Source organism: Lepidochelys kempii, chromosome 10, assembly GCF_965140285.1.
Source record: "Lepidochelys kempii isolate rLepKem1 chromosome 10, rLepKem1.hap1, whole genome shotgun sequence".
Lineage (NCBI taxonomy): Eukaryota > Metazoa > Chordata > Testudines > Cheloniidae > Lepidochelys > Lepidochelys kempii.
The window spans coordinates 63144239-63165831 of NC_136389.1; the positions used below are offsets into that span (position 1 = coordinate 63144239).

General features: G+C 40.4%; 1 protein-coding gene across 3 annotated transcripts in view; it reads right to left on the reverse strand.

Moving 5' to 3' along the window:
* The window catches only part of SCG3 (secretogranin III), a 39100-nt gene extending 22962 nt beyond the window's left edge, over positions 1–16138 (reverse strand). Inside the window, exons 1-8 of one of the 3 annotated variants that reach the window (XM_073303868.2) lie at positions 15241–16138; positions 14520–14572; positions 13863–13908; positions 13561–13770; positions 12153–12295; positions 10924–11085; positions 10400–10586; positions 4431–4544 (exon numbers count right to left, since the gene is read on the reverse strand). In XM_073303868.2, the coding sequence (XP_073159969.1) occupies positions 4431–4544; positions 10400–10586; positions 10924–11085; positions 12153–12295; positions 13561–13770; positions 13863–13908; positions 14520–14572; positions 15241–15328 (1003 nt within the window). In that variant the 5' untranslated portion in view covers positions 15329–16138. The remainder of the gene's footprint in view (positions 1–4430; positions 4545–10399; positions 10587–10923; positions 11086–12152; positions 12296–13560; positions 13771–13862; positions 13909–14519; positions 14573–15240) is intronic. The other 2 variants (XM_073303869.1, XM_073303870.1) reach the window with 2 other exon arrangements.
* Positions 16139–21593: the final 5455 nt, after the last annotated feature.

The following is a 21593-nucleotide window of genomic DNA, read 5'->3' on the forward strand; positions in this document are numbered from 1 at the left end:
GTGGGGTTTGGGGTGGAGGATGACAGCTTGCAACCCCCCCACAAAATAACCCCATGACCCCATGGGGGTCATGACCCCCAGTTCGAGAACCCCTGCACTAGAAGGGATATGATACATTAAGGCAGCATGTTACACAACATGGGATACATGGGGTTAGAAGTTCATGTGCTAGTGCAGATTTTATTGAATTGGGATGGCAAAGGATAAGATTGCTACCATATTACCCCCATAAATGCAATGCCAAGAGGTAAAATGTAACCCCCTATTCTCTAAAGAGTATAGGTTAAGTGTTAAGTAATTCATTACCATATTTATATGAACTGGAGCTCTTTTGGGAGCCATGCTATTTGTTTGGGATCCTGGGAGGCTTTCACACTAAATATTTATTAAAACTAGATGATTTTCTTTATGGATTTCGCATCAATATAAGAGTGGGATGATAGATTAACCTTCACCCATCTTCATCTGCCCAACCAGAAGGAAGGAAATCCTAGCCTCACAACCAGTTATAAAGCACCATAGTGCAGTTCTGGATTAGCTCCAGATAAATTAAGAACAATTCAACACCTAAAAAAAAAAAAGATTCACCTACATGGAGATACCTTTCCACCATATTATCACCAGCAGGGGTGATAATATGGTGGTGGGGAACCCACATGCAACACACTGGAGAGAAGACTCTCGCAGCACACAGAGAAATCCCTTTCTTTGTGCTGTTCAGCCTGTATATATTTATCTCATCGTTATAGACACATGCCTCAGATAGGAGAGACAAGCAATCAAAGGGAAACTCCATCATGCTTCTACTCAGCACAGTGAACGAAAGCTACAGAAGGAAAGTGATATGTTGTTCATACTCCAATATTAAAATGGTGCATTGCACAAGGATCTGTACAATGTGGCCTTGATCCTGTCCTGCTGAAGTCAATGGTAGTTTTGCCATTAACTTGAACAGGAGATGAGGCCTGTCAGCACCTCTAAGGAGGCACTTGGCACCTTCCAGGATTTGGGCCTTTAGTGATCAGTCTCAAACTGTTTGTAGAACATCCAGAATCAGCTAGTTGTTAAAAAAGTAGAAGCCTTATCTTCAAAGTATAAATATAATGAACTATGTGTCCTCTTCGGCATACAATAACCCAACTTCCCCACTCTGAAGGGCTTGAATGTTCCTTTGCATTGTTCAGAAACTGCCTGGATTCAGTCTCTCCGATACATTTTTCAAAGCAGTCTGGAGGACAGTAGACACACATCTACAATTAGCTTTAATGGCCGACAACATGTCTAAATTTCATAGACGGCACTGAAAATCTCAACCTGCCATTTTAAATATTGGATTTTGAGGAATGTGTGTTAGAGGGATGTAGACCATCTGCCTATTTGCTTTATTATTTATTAGTTGCTATGGGGCATGAAGTGTAGAGAACAGCTGTCTGCCCTTTCATCTGTGCATCACTTGCATGAATTTTCACCCCAAGTCACTAACATTCCTAGATCTCCCTGCTCCAGAAATTTTGCTGCTCCTCTCCACTCCCCAAGCCAATGAAAATAGATCTCTCATACACCAGAGTTTAATATTTGAAATGTATGCAAGCTTTCTGGAATTTTTCTAAGCCCAGGCAATAAAACTGTACCCTATATCCATGTTGTCCCTTTTACCCTGACACCCTTTATACTCTTTTTTTGGCTGCAAACATTTTTACTAAAATAGCATCCAACCTTCACAGGGCAGGGGTACTCCCCAGAAAGAATTTGTAAAGGGGAAGAGTCTCCCTGGAAACATACTGCAGGGCTTTCACATTGCTGAAGAATTTCCCCACAAATTGTGGCATCAGTAGTTAAAAAATGGAGTGTGTTGGGAGGATAGCTGGCATTCTGCCAACCGCAGGACGTTGCCTAGTATGATGTGTTTTGGATGAATGCACATTTTACCTCAGTTTGTTCTAGCTTCTCTTTAATGCTTCCAGACTTGTGCTTTCTGCTAAAGTGCATCACTGGTTTTACATATATAGTGTTTCTTGATGTCTGGCTTCTGCATTATGGATTAGTTACATTACAAGACTTTCAATATGTATTGGTTTTATATATTTAATTATCAATTTTGTTTTTCTCTCCGTGTGTGTGTTTCCCCAGCACCATTCTTCAGCTAGATCCTGTGCAACTTAGGGCTAAACCTAATAGCATCATTCACTGTTGCAGCAAGAAATTTTCCCCCAGAGTGGGATATAGTGATGATGACATAATGCTGTGGTTTCAAATCCCAAACCAGTGGTTACTGGTAGATGCATTTAAACTCACTGCCTCTATGTCCATGGAAGACACAAAAGCTTATGACTTGATTTAATAAATGATTTATTATTTTTAATATATAATTCAGGGATGTAGTTTCCACATGGCTTCAGTCATAAGACAGGCAAAAGTAATTTATGCAGCTTAATGGTGTAGTAAAACAGGGTGAGAATATAGTTCCATCTGCTTAGATACTCTAAGTATTTCCTCCTTTGTCAAGCAACATGGGATTTGATGCTGCCACCTAATTCTGGTCAGAGGGAGAAATTAAATAGCTGTGTTTTTTTTTAATAAAGGCAATTTTTTCTTCTGACACATTTATAATAATTGTATTTTTTACTGTGTATGTGTTATACATTGAGCCCATATCAGTAGCACCTAGACGTCACTAAATAGCCCTTGTACATATGGCAGAATTTACATGTATATTAAATCATTTTGTAATGTTTAGATGTATAACATTGACTATGCCACTATACCAAGCTAATATTCTCATATGTTTTCTATCCTTGAACTCTTGAAAATATTTGCTCAATCAATGAAGGTCAAATTTAAACTCATTTCTCAAGTCAGTCAACAGTAAATCTAAAAAAAGATTACCACAGAAGCAACTTGAGACCTATGAAAGAGCTTTTTCCATTACAGTAAATTGCTTTGATGGAGCACAAAAAAATCTCTCTCTCTCTGTCTCTCTACAAATCACAGGTTTGCGAGGCATAACCTGACTACATCAGTTGCTAGAATATGTTTTGTCACCAAAAACGCTTAACCTAATCCCTGTCCTCTTCCCCACTGTGTCATCCTGGCAATTTGTTTCCAGGATTGAAGTATTTATATACCCAAAGAAAAGCCAATTTGAACAAATGTCCTAAATATTAATAGGCTAAATGTGTCCCCAGTGTAACTCCATTGACTTCAGTAGAGTTAGATTAGAGATAAAATGACCCAATTATGTTTTGACATGACACTATGGTGAAAAGCATACAAGCCACACTATCTCCATTTGCAACGACGATAGTGAAACCTCCACAGTACTTATATCAACCACTTTATTGTATGTGGCACCTTGAATACACATACAGAGACTGCAGTAAAGGACCAAATACTGACAGATGTTGTCTGAACATATGATGCTTTTAGCAGCCCACTAGAATGGAGTGCAAGACTTGTCCAGGGATTTACTACATTATTTAGAGTACAAAAATAATCATGCAGTGTATTTTCATTATGAGCTACAGTACTGTCTGTGACCAGGTTATTGATAACAAATCCATGCAATTAAAGTAGGATCCAGTAATCAGATATCTGCAACTGTCCACGTCATACAAGGCTATGGTCTCCATGAAAGGTCACTGCTGATCCTGGCTCTGTGACAGGCTGATTTATTTAGCTGAGAGGTCAAAAACTTATTATGCAAAACCAGACCAGGAATAGTTGAGAAAGTGACGGATCGAGGAGAGCTCATGTAGATGAGCCCTCCTCCTGCATCCCTGGCTGCTCAGTTTGAATGGCTATGAATGCTTAATGTACAAGAGTATGTGATGCCAAAAGAGGAGGTTTATGAGGGAGAGTTTGTATCATTCCAAGATCTCTCACAGAAAAGGGAGTTTGCATAGCCAAGAGTGATATGAAGGGGTTCTGGGAGCCAGCAGGCTCATAGCCTATGGCTGAGCTGTGACCCAAAGTTTCAGTGCAGCAAACTTGACAGATGGTGGGATATTTACGTGATCCAGGTCCCCAGAGTTAGGCCCACTCTTCTATAGGTGTTTCTGGATGGCAGAATAAAGGTCCCAATATGTAGTATTTCCTTTGGGAAAATATAAGGGCCTGATTCATCACCAGTGTAATGCCACTGAAATCAGTGGAGTTACACCAGTGTCAAAATGGAGTAACACTGCAGTGAATTAGCCTCTAAATTTACATTTGATTGATAACCTTTCATTTCATAAGATGAAAACAGTGAAACATATGAAATTCAATACTGTTGTGAAGAATGATCATAAAAGTGATGCCTCAATATTCTGAGTGATCATGCCTGAAATAAGACTGGCATCAAGTGGGATGACAATATAATTATCACTGTTAGTGGTATAAGAATTTAGGATGAATAACGTTATTATAAAGAGTAAAGTATGTGCTCTTACCCAGATACGAAACACCTTCTTCTGGTGTGATTGTTCCATATTTAACCATCATCTTCACAAAATCAATCAGTGTCTTCATGATAGTTATCAGGGTTTCTTTTTCTTTTGCCTCCTCTGTTTTAAGGGACAAAGCAAACCATAAGGAGTCAGAACTATGGCCAAGAGATTCAGTCCTGAAAACTTTTTGTCAAGTTCACGGATAAAAAACATGTCCTGGTCATGAAAAGAAAAGGCTGAGATGGCTTAGTGAAGAGGAGAGGTGTCCCATGTCTTATGTAATGAACTAAAACTGCTCCTTCAAAGCTGTTATGGCCTGCTGCGGAAAAAAGTACTGTAGAGATCTAGTCAGGCCCAAATCTATTTCCCAGTAGCTGACCCAGAACAACTTTACAAAGCCCCTGAGTTACAAAGCTGTAGGGACTGCATCTTATTCTGAGGAGTTATTCACCCTCAGAAGCTGCCAGTTGCTCTGTTACCCAATTTCACTCGTTCTGTAGGGCACAGTCCATGACTTCATTTGGGGTTGTCAGCAGGGGAGCCTCCCCAATATCTGATATGGAAGGATGGGCTCTTCTCACCAGGAATCACAATGGACTCCGCAGCCCAGAGCGTATGTCCCTGGCTGCAACCTTCAGAATAATGATTGTCACTTAGGCCTAGATTTTTAAATGTATTTAGGTGTTGCTGTGCTCAGCATCACAAAGCCAAACAGATTTAGGAACCTAAATATAACTTTCAAAAGGGATTTAGGCACTTAGAAATCTAATCCTAGGGACAATCAATTAGGCATGGTGATGCTGAGTGCAGCAGTGCATCAGTCCCTTTAAAAATCTTGGCCTTAGCTTTTCTATAGAGCTTTTTGTCTGTGTTTCTCAAAGCACTTTACAAAGGAGGGCAAGTATCATTATCTCTATTTTACAGATGAGGAAACTAAGGGCATGTTTACACTGCAGCAAGAAGTGACTGACTCATGCTAGCAGGGCTCAAGCTAGCACACGAAAAATAGAAAGTATGGATGTGACTTTGGCAGCAGCTCAGGCTCTCAAGCCCACCTGACCCCCCTCACGTGTGATCTTGGGTGGCTAGCCTGGGTCTCTGATAGAACTGCCATGTCCACACTGCTATCTTTAATGTACTAGCTTGAGTCTACCTACCTACCTGCCCTTGGAGGCTTACTCTCAGCTTCAGTGCAGACGTACCCTGAGGTAAAGTGACAATGGTCACCCAGCGGGCCAGGGACAGAGGTGGGACTAGAACCCAGGTTTTCTGACTGCCAGTCCACTTCCCTAGCCACCAGACCACATACCTCTCCCCATCTTCTTATTTAGCTGCGAAGAACCTATCACAGTACTGGCATTATATCCTACCCTGCACTAGCAAGATAGCTCAGAGACTCTCTGCTTGGGCGCTACTCCTCTGCTCTCCCCAAACATATGACTCAGAAGAGTGAGCCCTAAATTGTCAGCCTGACACAGAGTGGGTTACATGAAAACAAAACTATATTTTACCACTTTAAAGTCTATTTACTTAGTCACATCAAGAAGATTGGTCTTCAATGACAATTACATTATTTTCTCATAGTGACATTCACTCCTGTGCAGAGGGGTAGCATAAGCACTTACATACCATGTAAGTCCTCAAAACAGGGATGCTCCTCTGTATTTCACCCTCAGTGCGTAGCTCTGAAAGCTGATGTCAATGTAGATATAAATATGTTTTCACTTACTGGTACTTTTACTTGAAACTCCTACAGAATGTGATGGCTGCATTCTCCCCTCAAGCAAACACAGTAAAATCAACTGGCTGCTTATTATTTAGAACTTGAATCACTAGTCTTCGTACCTACACTACAGGGCTTTTTTCTTTAACTAAACAGACCTTAAAAAAGCCCAAGATCTAGGATGCATGGAGTTTATTTATTCATTTATACATGGCAATAATTGCAGTAGCATCTGGATCCTTCACTTGAATTAAAAACATATCGTTAAAATAAATATTACAATCCACATAGCCTACTCCACTTCCATTTACGATTGATGGTGAATGATTGGATGGAACTTAACGCACTGACTTGGCAGCTGAGAGGGAAATGTCATCCAGTGAATTTTTCTTATCTGGATTTAGCATGGATACATGGGTCTTAAGCGATCTGCATCATTTAAAACACTTCAGCTTTAATGGGAGAGGAAATCCTGTACTGGCAGGATTAGGACCCTACTTTACAGTGCCCTCAATGCTACAACTCAATAATACCATTTAAAAAACAATCTGAAGGTCCTGATAACTGAGGGCTGAACAAGTCTTACACTATAAAGTCTCAATTTATACATAAAATGAGCTTGATGTTTCAATAATGCATATTCCACAGTCCTGGGGTGTTCTTTTACAGGTCTCATGTCCATTAACTTCCCAGCCCTAATTATACTCCAAAGAGAATTGAAGCCAAAAAAAGAAACAAAAGCAGTAAGCTTCTTGCTCTAATGAGTAATTTCTGCATGTTTCTAAGGGGATAAACTCACAGAAATATGGCTGTAAATTGAAGCTGCCTGGCCGTGGAGGTGTGGATCTACACTACTGGCTCTTCATCCAAGTGTTAACCAAAACATGAGACTGGAAATAGTGGCTGGAAGAGAAAAGGCTCGAGAGGGTGAGAGGGAGTCCACCTAACAGGGTTAGCCTAATGGAAGTAAGGGCAGGCTTTGTTGTAGAGCGCTCTCTCACACACACCCCGCCCCAAATTCCCTGTTTAATATCTCCGGGGCAAATCCTATTCCCAGTGTGGGATACTGGGGCAGGCGGGGTGGGGTGGGGAGGGGGAGGACGGATGACAAGAGGAATCATCCCCCAGCTAGAGAGTGGCAGTGGAATCATTCTGAGGTTATTATGAGGTTATTATTGCAGCCTGTGGACTTCAGCAGTCTACACTGCTGTTGTGCCATCCCCCACTCAGTGGAAGTTAGGCTGGTGGACTAGCTCCCAGAACCCTTTTGTGCACTGAGGTGCAGGAGATCCCGCTGAGTCATGCTTCCCTATATGGAGAGGGTGCAAACACTACCACTGTGCAGCAAAACTGCATCGGTTCCACTGTTCTCAAAGCCTGATGTGACTGCAGGAGGTAAAGGGGATACAGAAGGAGTTTCCTTTATTTGAATTATCATATTGTGCAATTAGGTGGAGAGTTAACTGAAGTACTCCCCTATCTGTTGTTGCATTGGCTTGTTGCTAGTCCTCTTGTGTTGTACAGCGTAAGATATAGTTATTCAGAAGTCATCAGGACTTTTCCTAACATAGACAGGAGCAATTTTGACTCAGTAATCTAGAACATAAGGAAAGACCTTAAATCCCATGTTCTGTTAGCCCTCTGTTTTTGTAGTAGAACAAGCACTAGTAAATAATTATATCTGCAAAACTACAGTATCTGTTCCAAACGCTGCCTTAGATATCCCAGCTTCATGTTTCCAGCAATTAGAAGCATCTTTCTCAATCTTCCTTTGAGTAATAAAGGCTCAGGATAAAAAAAGCCTCATTTTTTTCTCAAGACAAGACTAGGAGATCAGGGATTAAAGGTCTGATGCAAAGTTGATTGAAGCTAATAGAAAGACACCCAGGCTTTGAAGCAGACCCCAAATTTTAGTCCATCAAGCACAGGTAGTTGGATGAAGATTTTCCATTGTGAGTAAAGTTGGGATGTGAGAAAAACATGAGATCCTGACACTTGATACAATGTGAGAGATTTAAAACCAAAAAAACTAGCCTTTGAAATCCCCGAAATGCTTAACAAGAAAATTTATCCAGGATAAAAATAACATCCAGATATGTACAGAAATTGTAGTAGAAAATTTATTCTTGCACCAGAAATGTATATCCTTCCAAGAACTACAAGATAAAAACCAATCTGGAGGCCAGAGAGTTGTCCAGGTACAATCAGCTGAAAGCTGCACCCAGGGTTAATTGTACATTGTCTGAAATGTTCAAGAATCTAATTTACAAGTGGTCTTATCCTCCAGCAATCATAATGAACATCTTATACCTACAACTGGATAGCAGACCTTGAGGTCAAAACTCCTTGTGATGGGAAATTATTTTGGGGGAGCAAGAATTAATGACTTTTTAAAAAAGGCTTGGAATAACATCTGTTCCTTATGCTATAGAGTAGCCAGGGGTTGCCATGAAATTAATAAATTTTAATACTCTGGCAAAAAAATTACTGGACCCCTGGAGAACTTCACAGGCTTGGACTCAAGGATTCTAATCTTTTCTGTCAATGCTTGTAAGGTGCAGGGACAAAGCAGCATGTGTCTCAGGACTGTCCAATGAAGAATACTGGAAGAAAATATAATTCTTTAAAGGCACGTCTTAGAAAAAGATATGAACATGGCAATGCCACTTTGTATATGGGAAACTCATATCAGATCCATGGGCTCACAAAGGGAGACAAAGTGTCTCAAGAGAAGTTTATGGATTGCCACAAGGGTATGACTCACATATTGGAAAGATGTATCTGCACATTCAGCGTTGGGGTGGATCCTGACCATCTCAGAGCCTGCTTCTTAGCCAGCGATTTTCATGATAAATGGCAGCTAAAGTTAGAGCTAAATTTAACAGTGTCCATATATCCTACTTTCTTGCCCATATGTACCCCCTAAATGACTTTCCTCATTACTTTTGCTCCTCATTCTTCTCTGCTCCATTCTATCACAGTTACATACCAAACAAGTCATTGCTATTTCTGCCTCAGCAGCATGAAACTCATCCACCCCCACACAGTTATGTGCATGGCCTTCCACATGCCAGATTGTCACTAATGTACACAATGAGGAATCAGGTCCACTGTCAGGCAGGGCTAGGTGGAAACACTTTCCCTGCCTGAGCAGGTTTTTACACTGCTGCCTGTAAGTCAACACACAGCTGCAGGATGTGATTGCATCTTCTCTCTCGTGGTTTGATACAGGCTGGTGGGGAGGAAGGTGGGATACAAGAAGATATAGAGACATATGCGAGGGCTGGTGCCCAGTTCCTTGTTCTTGACAATCTACTGAGGCACACAGGTCCCCCTCTGCTCTGTAGGCAGAGAGAGGAAATAGGAAGAACCACCACCTCAGGCTACCCAGAGGAAGAGAACAAAAAGAAGAACCCAAGCCTTCTGGAATGGACCAGGGGAAAAATCCCCTCTGGTTCCTGCTTCCCACTCATTGCCTGTGGAGATGGGTTGGGAGAGGATCCAGACTCCAGCAGAAAGAGGAATCTGCAGAGTAAGTGGTTGCTGGCTACGATGGGGAGAGAGAGAGAATGTTGCTGGCTGGGGGGGAATAAGAGTGGGCGTGAGACCGAGTGTGTGCTGACAGTGTCTGTGGCTAGGTGCCACAATCTAGCTCATAATAAACTGGGACAGAATAATGCCTAACTCCAGAATAGCAAGAAGTGATTCAGGGCTTTCACTGCAATGTCTAACAAAGTCTGTGGTTTTGTGAATAGGGTGGGGAGGTTAAGGCCAATTTACCGGCACGATCATTGTGTTGATGATAATGTAGCCTGATTCACTTTTTGTATCTCCCTTAGCTTAGGAGACAAGTGTGTTACTGGAAATATCTCTGGGTAAAACAACTTGCCATCTCTTTCAGCTTACATCTTAGCGGGAGGAGATGTACAGAATACGAATTCAAGGCTCCTGGGTCTCATAACACATGCCTGGTGGGGCTGCAGAGGTAGCATACTTTGCACTTGGTGAATGAAGTTCATCACATCAGTCTCTCTAGCTGATCTAGAAGTGAGGGTGATGGGATCCAAAGGGAGTTGCATTCAGCCTTCTCATCTTAAGGAAAGTCCTTAAGATATGGGGCTTTGAATTTAGAGGGAAGGGGATTTCAAGCTGAGAGGAAGAAAATGGGGGAATCTTTTTTACTAAATTTTACAGATTTTTTTTACTAAATATTTCTATAAACACATGACAGAGAAAATATAGAGATTACCTGAGTTAAGACTTTTTAGTAGTCCATAAAAGTTTGGGAAATACTGGAGGTCCTCAAAATTATCCTCAGAAGGCAGCTCGTTTCTTCTTTCCAAGACACTGGAGGAGGGCCAGGTATTATCCAAAGTATCATCAATTTCTCCATTCATAACACCAACTTGATCAGCAATGTTTGGTGTCTCCACAAACAACATTGAAAAATAAAAAAATATATAAGTACATGGATATGGATGATGTCATTAGAAGACCAACAAACAGCATAATTTTCTTATGCTGGGTCTCAAGTAGAGCCAGCATTTCTGTAATTAGAAGGAGGTCAATGAGTTACTCGGTTATTCCAATTTTGGATCTTGTTATAAACTTTTATGTAATGCATTGCTCATATTTTCTAGTTGCTGGCATTTCTTTAAAAATCTTTCTATCGTTTCCAAATTGAACTAATTATTCCCTGAAGCACAGAACAGTGCATTGGTCTTCTCAGACTATTTGGTAAGTGAGTCAAAACAATTAGCTAACAATAATTACCATTTTTTCCTCCTGCTTTTCTTTTGTATCACTGTCTGTTCTGCTTGGAGGGTAATCAAGATCTTCTGACTCCTTCTCACGATCTTTCGCTTCATTAGCAATTAACTGCTGTAAAACCTCAGCCACTTCATCCTCTAATGTATAGGCCTGGCTCTCTGTGATCTGTTAATAATTTAATAATAGGATTTGTTTTTTCTTAAATTTAATATGTAATTTGAGAATTGAACTTTATAAACTGATCTTATGTTAGTTAGTTACTTAGCTAGCTTGCTTCAAGACTGAATGTAGCCAAATTAAGTTAAAAACCTACACAGACATTTTCCCTCATGAAATAGAGGACTGGCTTTTGCTATATATCAGTACAGTGCCAAGCACAATGGGTCACTGAGCTGATTGTAGCATGTAGATGCTACTAAGAAAGCATACATATTTGATAGAGTACAGTTACATAAAGATGGAAAATAAAGTCAATTGTCCACAGCTCCACTAAAATGCATTTGCTCTTTTATGTTACTTCTTAACAACTATTTTTTGAGCCTGGACTCAGTCCTGCAACTGTTCCACACAGATCTCCCATTCAAATTGGTGGGAGTTCAGTATGCAGCAACTGGAGGTTTAATAGGACAGATAATAGTACTATTAGATTAAAACATAAGGACTGGGTAGAGCAGTAGGTTAAAACACCAGCCCGTCATCTCTGGAGATCTAGAATCAAATCCATTTTATGCCATAAATCAACAATAACCAGCAGTACTTATTGCGCCAGATTCTCAGCTGGTGTAAATCACTGTAGTGTCACTGAAGTCAATGGAGCTATGCTGATTTACACCATTTGGAGCATCGTTTACAAAAATCACAAGGCACTTGACAATACAAAAGAATTCAGTGAAAACAAAAAGTGAAATGGAAGTAAAAATGAATATGCTGCTTTCCTTCTTGTCCTCAGTGGACTTTTATTTACACACCATAAAACCATTTTACAACTTGGCATCTTTCATAGCAAAGCTCAGGACTGGAATAGCAGGGTTATTGCAGGATAAGATTGATGTGCAATGGCACAATTGAATTGAGAAGCTTGCTTATAGCCTGACTCACACGCTTCCTGATTCAAGCCAGTGTCATTAACTTTTCAGTTGCACAGACACCGCATTCAGCCCAACTATTAAAAAAAGAAGTAAGGGAAAATAAACTGACAAAATAGCTAGATGAAATGACAACAGGAAACTTACTAGACCCAGATTTAGAAGCTTTGAGACAATTTTGTCAAATACTCCTCTATCATTTTCCTCATAAATTCTCGTGGCAATCTTCTGGACAATGTCTTCAGCAGTTAAGGGAGTGCCATCTAACTGATGAAGACCATCTGGATCATCTAAAAGAATTACAATTTAACTATTTACTGAACATCTCTTTTTCATTTGATTTAGATATCATTTAAAAAATATCTGTATGTTGCTTTCTCCTTTCAACACAAACATCCACTTTTCTCCAAATGTTGAAGTAGGGTTACAGTTATGCTTTGCCACAGTGTTTTGTAAAGCATTATATCAATAACAATACAATGATCTTAACACACAAGTGCTTACCCTCTTCTGAAAAATGCCTTTCTCTGGCTGAAGCTTTCTAATAAGCACAGGGAAATATATTCAATTGATGTTTGTAGAAAAGTACTTTAAAATGATATACCATTGCTCCCGTATATGCTTGCGTTGTTGGTATTTTATTTTAATCATATGGCTTTGTACAACAAAACAGGTCATGTTGTTTTTTCCTGTTGGGATTTCAGTAAATCAAAGGTTCAATCCTGCAATCCTTACTTATGCAAATAATGCCATTCTAAGCCAATGCGACAGTGAATATGATGAGCAGGCTTTGACCCATGACCAGTCGGTTTTGGTATAAATATAAATCACCTTGAGCCAAATACTGCTTACCTTACTCATAGGACTTACTTAACTCACTGAAGTCAATTTACTCCTTCAAGTAAAGCAGGCATAATCTGGTCCTAAATCATTTTTCCTTCTCCACTGTGTGAAAAATAACTAATGTGCTAAACAATAGACTTAAAATCTGAAATAAACAGGTATGCAAAGTAGGTAGTTCTATATCATTAATACATACTTTCTTTTTACTAATTTAAATTTATGTTTTTATTTTTAAAGTGGTTTTGAGGTATAACACCATCAGGATACCCCTGCCACTGAATATGAAAGCTCTAAAACTATGCAGATTACACATTTGGAGCAAATCTATGCAAGTTGTCTGTGAAAATTGCCAATAATTGTAGGTTTCAGAGTAGCAGCCCTGTTAGTCTGTATCTGCAAAAAGAAAAGGATGACTTGTGGCACCTTAGAGACTAACAAATTTAAGCCATAGCTCACAGAAGCTTATGCTCAAATAAATTTGTTAGTCTCTAAGGTGCCACAAGTCCTTCCTTTTCTTTTTTGCCAATAATTGTGAAATTCTTTGTGCTTTTGTGTCAAGCGGTAGGTTTCTAAAAAAATTGACAATAACTTAAATTTATAGGTCACTGATGAGTATTGTGCATTTTTAGGTAGGTAATTTTGTATGATCCATAACTGCAGTAACTTGCATGAAAAATCAAAGCTAGATGTTACTGAAAAGATTATGAAATACCTTGAAATTTATAATCCAGTCCACTTTTAGTGGAGTCATAGTCATCTACCAGCCTGCGGTTCTTGGTGGAGTCTGCATCATCAGGGGCTGGTTGTTGACGATCATGTAGGATTGATTCCCTCTCCTTTTCATTCCTCTCTTTTCCTGTTACTGACTTTAGCAGGTTCAAGTCATCAGTAAAGGAATAATTTCTGAACTCTGGCTTATTTTCTGGAAAATTTATGAACACACATGTCATATAGTCTAACCCTCACAATATTTTAATATGTAGATTAATATAATTAATAGGGGACATGTTTTACCTGTAGGGAGTGTTTTCCTGATCTTGCCTGCCCCAGCTTCAGCAATCTGGTGTGTGAGAACAAATCCGAGATGGGAACAATGAGTACATTGTAATCATACATTCTTTATTCAGTTATACACAATACAATTTATTTTATCAGACTTTATTCTGGAAAAGCCATAGGGCCTGACCTGCACTCTTTATTCAGGAGTTAGGAAGTTTGCCTAAGTATGATCAAGCTCTTAGGGTTGTTGGTGGGTTGTGGCGGTTTTTGTTTTTTGTAACACTGTATCTTTGGGTTAAAGAGCCTCTTGGTGGAAACTTGTAATATACTGCAGATTCGTAGATGGATGCTGATCCTGCTTTCCTTGTTCACCCCAAGCTCCCATTGACTTCAGTGAGAGTTTGGGAGCAAAAGGATTTGTTGTGCTGTTGGAGCTAATGGCACAGCTTTAGCATCTAGGCCAGTAAAACTTTCTTTTAGCTCATTATTAATACTTATGAATTACTGCAACTCTAAGACATTTCACCAAAGGCTTCCAATGTTAATTTTACTCTTAGAGTTTCTGTTCAGCTGTTGAGAGTCTCATCAGTCTCACAACTGAAAGCTCACAAACTTATATTTGCTACAGTTAAAATGTCAAAGAGCATTCGGATAATTTTTCATTTTACCTACCTGTTCCTCCAGTGGTCTCTCTTCACTTAATTCTCTGTTGTATATACCTTTATCTAGAATAAATAAATACATATATTCAGTTATGGTATGTGTTATGCACACAGAGGCAGCATAATATTTAAAAAATGAATTGTAGTTTTTTTCCTAAGAACACATGCATTGAAAATTGATGTCAAATATAAATCCTTGTGAAATAAAATCAATACATCTGGAAATAAGGGGGAATACGCCAAACATTTAAATTAGGGGAAAAAAGAAATTGTTGTTTCTTCCTCCTATAAGAGAAGGCTCTACATACTGGACTAACCTTATGCTCTCTGATCATAAAAATAATAAACACATTAAAAAAACTTGTGTAAGAGCTTGACTAAAATAGTAATAGCATAATGGGATTGGCATAATCAAGAGATTAAAAGATCTATGACATCCAGAACACCACCAGAGAAAGAGACAAAGACTTGAAAGCTACTGCAGGACAGAGAAAACAGCCCTTGGAAAAGAACAAAATGTGAATTAAGAACAGATCCCCACTCCTCTACCTATTTTTTAAAATCTATTTTCAGTTTAAAATGCTCCCTCCCACCCCTCCAGTTCAGTGTGTTGATTCCTTGGGATCTACTCGTGTTTAGCCAAGGGAGAGCAAAGTTGTAACTCTTCCTCATTGATTCCATGGAAAAGTTTCCCCATCTCGGTGCAAAGGGATAATGAGGTCATGACTTACCTCTGCTGCTCTCGGGCTTAGGGAAGCCGTGAACCTGGCTCACGATCAGAGCCAGGACCTGAACCAGCGTCGCCCAGTTGAAAACCATCCTTGTGGCCTTCGGGGTAGCTGCTAGAGGCGAGGCTGGCTGCAGAGCTCGCAGGGAGGTGGGCTCGCTGGACTGAGGAATGAGGAGGCGCCCTGCTTTGCACAAGCCGGCTTTGTGTGTAACCTGAGCGCCAACCCGCAGCGCCGAGCCCCGCACCAGCCTGCGGCGGAGGCACAGGGAGCTGTCCGAGCCTCGTGGTGCTGAAGGCCCAGGAGCTGCCGCGGCTAGAAGCCGCCGGCTGGATTGAGGGCTAGGGCGTGGTGCCGTATTGTTCAGCCCCTTGTTCCCTTCCCTGGCAGAAATGGATGAGCCGGTCCCTCTTGATGGCTCGGGACAGGAGTGGGAGGAGACGAGGCGGCAGGAGGGGGGATTGCAGATGGAGGAGCATGCGTGCACCACCTGGCTCCACCGCACTGGCTAACCCCGCTGGCTGGAGCTCTCCGGGCCAGGGCTGGGGCGGCGCTGCCGCCGCCGCACTAATGAGCTCCCTTTCCAATGCAAAGACAGAGGCTTCCCATTCCCCTTCTGATCTGCAGGAAAACAAGATCACCGCCTAGCTCGTTTCCGGGGAGGCGCCAATGTCAGCGTCCCCACCCCACAGGAGAAGGTCAAATCTGACTGAGGCGTTTTTATGATATCCATCAAACTGATGCACATGACATATGATTCATGGGCAGCGTGGGCCAGCTTTCTTTCCTAATTGCATTGAGATGGGACTGAATAGCACGGTTTAATTGTAAGGCAATCTTCCGGAGAAAGCCCAAGGGAGAATCAGATCATGCTATTCAAAGCCCGGTAGCACAGAAAGATTTGGTTTGGAGTCAACACAGAAAAGCAGCATGTTACCAGCTTTATACTCTTTAAAGGTGAAATTCGCCCCTCTGCAGCAGGCCAGCCCATGCACGACTTAATTTCACCGTCCAGGCATATTCATAAATTATTCTTTTTATTTCATGGGCAGGGCACCATCAAAAGTTTAGCCGCAGCACATCTTGCCTATGAATAAAGAATAAAGGAACAGGAGAACAACTGAAAAGAGAAAATAGATCTAGAGGCTTAATTATGAATAACCAGACACGTGATTATATATGTAAATTAAAATGTAACCACAGCAAATACCCTCTTGTGATTCCCCTGCAATCTGAGGAATATATTTCCTCATCTCAGTTTTATGTTAGGAAAAAGGGTCATGGCCAGTGTCTGCAGCAGTTCTATTTCAGGGCTAGTGGGAATCTTAAATAAGACTATTGGCCTGCTTGAAAAATGGGAGATTAATTATGGTCACATTTTCAAAAAAGTCTTCTAATTTTGCACCCACAGTTAACTGTGGATGGAAAAACTGAAAGTGTAATTGAAAAATTTCAGTATTAACTAACTGATTGCATCTCAATAGTTAGAGTGGCAATAGCTGACAGAATTTCTGTCTAAAGAACCCCAATTTAGAAAAGCACTGGAGGTAAATTTACCAACCTGGAGCATGGTTCTGCGACTCTGAAATCTGAGAACAGAGACTGCAGTGGAGTGGTTCAAACTCCAGCTAGTTCCTTACACCTATTATTATAGAAATACTTGGGAAAATGTGTAGAACCACAGAAATGCAAATAATGCCATAAGTTATAGTAATGTCTCAGTTTCCTATCTGTCCATTTAGCCATATATCAATCTATCTATATTTGTATAAAAGCCACAATGGATTGTCATCCTTCCTCCATACAGTTTTTAATAGAATAGTGGTAGCAATGATGGAAGCTCTTATGTACATAAGATTCCCTGCACCCTGCTCAGAGCAAGTCAAATGACATTCAGTTAAACACAATGGCAATCACAGGAGACCTATCTGCATTATGGCTCTCACTGTTACTACCACTGTTGGAGCTGCATTAGGGTTAGCAATGATGCAGGAAAACATAGTTACGTTAAACAGAAGCTGCCCCGCAATTTAAGACCACATGGGATAAGCAATTGACTATCGCTGGTAGTTTCCAAAAGAAAATATACAGCATTTCTTTCCATTTAATTTACAACTGCAATCAGAAATCAGATTTCTAACTGGGTGCAGTTTGGGCACATATAATTGAACCAGTTTTTACTTGCAAGTACAAAGTACACCCACGACGCTACAGACGGGTTTTGAACATTTGGCAAGTATGCATTATAATACACTAATTACAGGCATGAACGACAACAGGGGTTCTCAAGCTTCATGGCACCGTGACCCCCTTCTGACAACAAAAATTACTACATGACCCCAGGAGGGGGGACCGAAGTCTGAGCCCACCCAAGCCCTGCCACCCGGGGTGGGGTAGGGGGGGCAAAGCCCAAGCCTCACCTCCTCTGGTGGGAGTGGGGGGCAAAGCCGAAGCCCAAAGGCTTCAGCCCCAGGCAGGGGGCCTACAACCTGAGCCCTGATACCCAGGGCTTAGGCTTCAGTCCCAGGCGGTGGGGCTCAGGCTTCGGCTTTAGGCCCAGACCCTAGCAAGTCTAAGCCAGGTCTAGCGACCCCATTAAAACAGGGTCCCGACCCACTTTGGGGTCCCGACCACAGTTTCAGAACCCCTGCACTACAACATATAACACCACAATATCCACTAATAATCATAAGAACATAAGAATGGCCATGCTGCAGACCAAAGCTCCATCCAGCCCAGCATCCCGTCTACTGACAGTGGCCAATGCCAGGTGCCCCAGAGGGAGTGAACCTAACAGGTAATGATCTAGTGATCTCTCTCCTGCCATCCATCTCCACCCTCTGACAAACAGAGGCTAGGGACACCATTCCTTACCCATCCTGGCTAATAGCCATTAATGAACTTAACCTCCATTAATTTATCCAGTTCTCTTTTAAACCCTATTATAGTCCTAGCCTTCACAACCTCTTCAGGCAAGGACTTTCACAGGTTGACTGTGTGCTGAGTGAAGAAGAACTTCCTTTTATTTATTTTAAACCTTCTATTAATTTCCCATTAATTTCATTTGGTGCTCCTAGTTCTTATATTATGGGAACAAGTAAATAACTTTTCCTTATTCACTTTCTCCACACCACTCATGATTTTATATACCTCTCTCATATCCCCTCTTTTCCAAGCTGAAAAGTCCTAGCCTCTTTAATCTCTCCTCATATGGGACCTGTTCCAAACCCCTAATCATTTTAGTTGCCCTTTTCTGAACCTTTTCTAATGCCAGTATATCTTTTTTGAGATGAGGGGACCACATTTGTGCGCAGTATTCAAGATGTGGGCGTATCATGGATTTATGTAAGGGCAATAAGAGATTCTCCGTCTTATTCTCTATTCCTTTTTTAATGATTCCTAACATCCCGTTTGCTTTTTTGACTGCCGCTGCACACTGCATGGACATCTTCAGAGAACTATCCACGATGACTCCAAGATCTTTCTCTTGATTAGATGTAGCTAAATTAGCCCCCATCATATTGTATGTATAGTTGGGGTTATTTTTTCCAATGTGCATTACTTTATATTTATCCACATTAAATTTCATTTGCCATTTTGTTGCCCAATCACTTAGTTTTGTGAAAGCTTTTTGAAGTTCTTCACAGTCTGCTTTGGTCTTAACAATCTTGAGCAGTTTAGTGTCATCTGCAAACTTTGCCACCTCACTGTTTACCCCTTTCTCCAAATCATTTATGAATAGGTTGAATAGGATTGATCCTAGGACTGACCCTTGAGGAACACCACTAGTTACCCCTCTCCATTCTGAAAATCTACCATTTATTCCTACCCTCTGTTCCCTGTCTTTTAACCAGTTCTCAATCCATGAAAGGATCTTCCCTCTTATCCCATGACAACTTAATTTACGTAAGAGCCTTTGGTAATGGACCTTGTCAAAGGCTTTCTGGAAATTTAAGTACACTATGTCCACTGGATCCCCCTTGTCCACATGTTTGTTGACCCCCTCTAATAGATTAGAAAGACATGATCTCGCTTTACAGAAACCATGTTGACTTTTGCGCAACAATTTATGTTCTTCTATGTGTCTGACAATTTTATTCTTTACTATTGTTTCAACTAATTTTCCGGGTACTGACATTAGACTTACTGGTCTGTAATTGCCAGGATCACCTCTAGAGCCCTTTTTAAATATTGGCGTTACATTAGCTATCTTCCAGTCATTGGATACAGTAGCTGATTTAAAGGACAGGTTACAAACCATAGTTAATAGTTCCGTAATTTCACATTTGAGTTCTTTCAGAACTCTTGGGTGAATGCCATCTGGTCCCAGTGATTTGTCACTGTTAAGTTTCTCAATTAATTCCAAAACCTCCTCTAGTGTCACTTCAATCTGTGACAATTCCTCATATTTGTCACCTACAAAAGACGGCTCAGGTTTGGGAATCTCCCTAACATCCTCAGCTGTGAAGGCTGAAGCAAAGAATGAATTTAGTTTCTCTGTGATGACTTTATCGTCTTTAAGTGCTCCTTTTGTATCTCGATCGTCCAGGGTCCCCACTGGTTGTTTAGCAGGCTTCCTGCTTCTGATGTACTTAAAAAACATTTTATTACCTTTTGAGTTTTTGGCTAGCTGTTCTTCAAACTCCTTTTTGGCTTTTCTTATTACATTTTTACATTTACTTTGGCAGTGTTTACGCTCCTTTCTATTTACCTCACTAGGATTTGACTTCCACTTTTTAAAAGATGCCTTTTTATCTCTCACTGTTTCTTTTATATGGTTGTTAAGCCACGGTGGCTCTTTTTTAGTTCTTTTACTGTGTTTTTTAATTTGGGATATACATTTAAGTTGAGCCTCTATTATGGTGTTTTTGAAAAGTGTCCATGCAGCTTGCAGGGATTTCACTTGTCACTGTACCTTTTAATTTCTGTTTAACTAACCTCCTCATTTTTGCATAGTTTCCCTTTCTGAAATTAAATGCCACAGTGTTGGGCTGTTGAGCTGTTCTTCCCACCACAGGAATGTTAAATGTTATTATATTATGGTCACTATTTCCAAGCGGTCCTGTTATAGATACCTCTTGGACCAGATCATGCGCTCCACTCAGGACTAGATTGAGAGTTGCCTCTCCCCTTGTGGGTTCCTGTAGCAGCTGCTCCAAGAAGCAGTCATTTAAAGTATTGAGAAATTTTGTCTCTGCATTTCATCCTGAGGTGACATGTACCCAGTCAATATGGGGATAATTGAAGTCCCCCACTATTATTAAGCTTTTTATTTTGATAGCCTCTCTAATCTCCCTTAGCATTTCATCATCACTATCACCGTCCTGGTCAGGTGGTCAATAATAGATCCCTACTGTTATAATCTTATTAGAGCATGGAATTACTATCCATAGAGATTCTATGGAACATGTGGATTCATTTAAAATTTTTATTTCATTTGATTCTACATTTTCTTTAACATATAGTACCACTCCCCACCCCGCACGACCTGTTCTGTCCTTCCAATTTTGTACCCTGGAAGGACTGTGTTCCACTGATTGTCCTCACTCCACCAGGTTTCTGTGATGCCTATTATATCAATATCTTCCTTTCACATTCTCCTTTAATCATCACACTATACTGAAGGAATATCACTGTCAGAAAAGTAACTTGGTAAAAAATATCCACCTTTTTTCTCAATAAATCTGTGGCTTTATTTGGAATCATCTACTTTTTTTTTTTTTTTTTACAGACAAAAATAAGTTTTTACTCTTTCCTACTTCTCTTCATACTGCAGACACAGACGGCAAAAAGCACGTGTGGTATTCTATTTTGGCTCATGCACTATCAAATAAGCTCCTATTGTAGAATTGTTTGTTACTGGTGATGACGCATGAGCCAGAAAGCAGACAATTGGACAGTCAAATGCCAGGACGAATTTAAAGGAATAGCAACTAAAAAATCCAAACTCTTTATTGGTAAATTGAGTACATTTGACATGCAGACACTGGGAATAAATTTTGATCCCATCAACATTATTTTACAGTCACATTTTGGGATATAACCACTCTTCAGGTTATGATTAACAAGAAAAGCAGGAATTGAATATATTACAGGAATGCAACATTGCATCCTTACGCGAAGGGAGCAGTTTTATTTTGTGTTCTTTATTTCTCTACCTTAATGTTGCATTAATGCTAAATCTCCACATTAAGCATCCTTGTTATTTAAAGGGAAAGAAAGAAATTGTTAGGAAAAGAGTTATTAGCCAACCTGAATCATCCATAATAGAAATACCCAAAACTGGTCATCCTTAACAGTGCTTGTAAGTCACATAACATGCGACTTGGCCCCTGGTACTACAAATACTTATATAT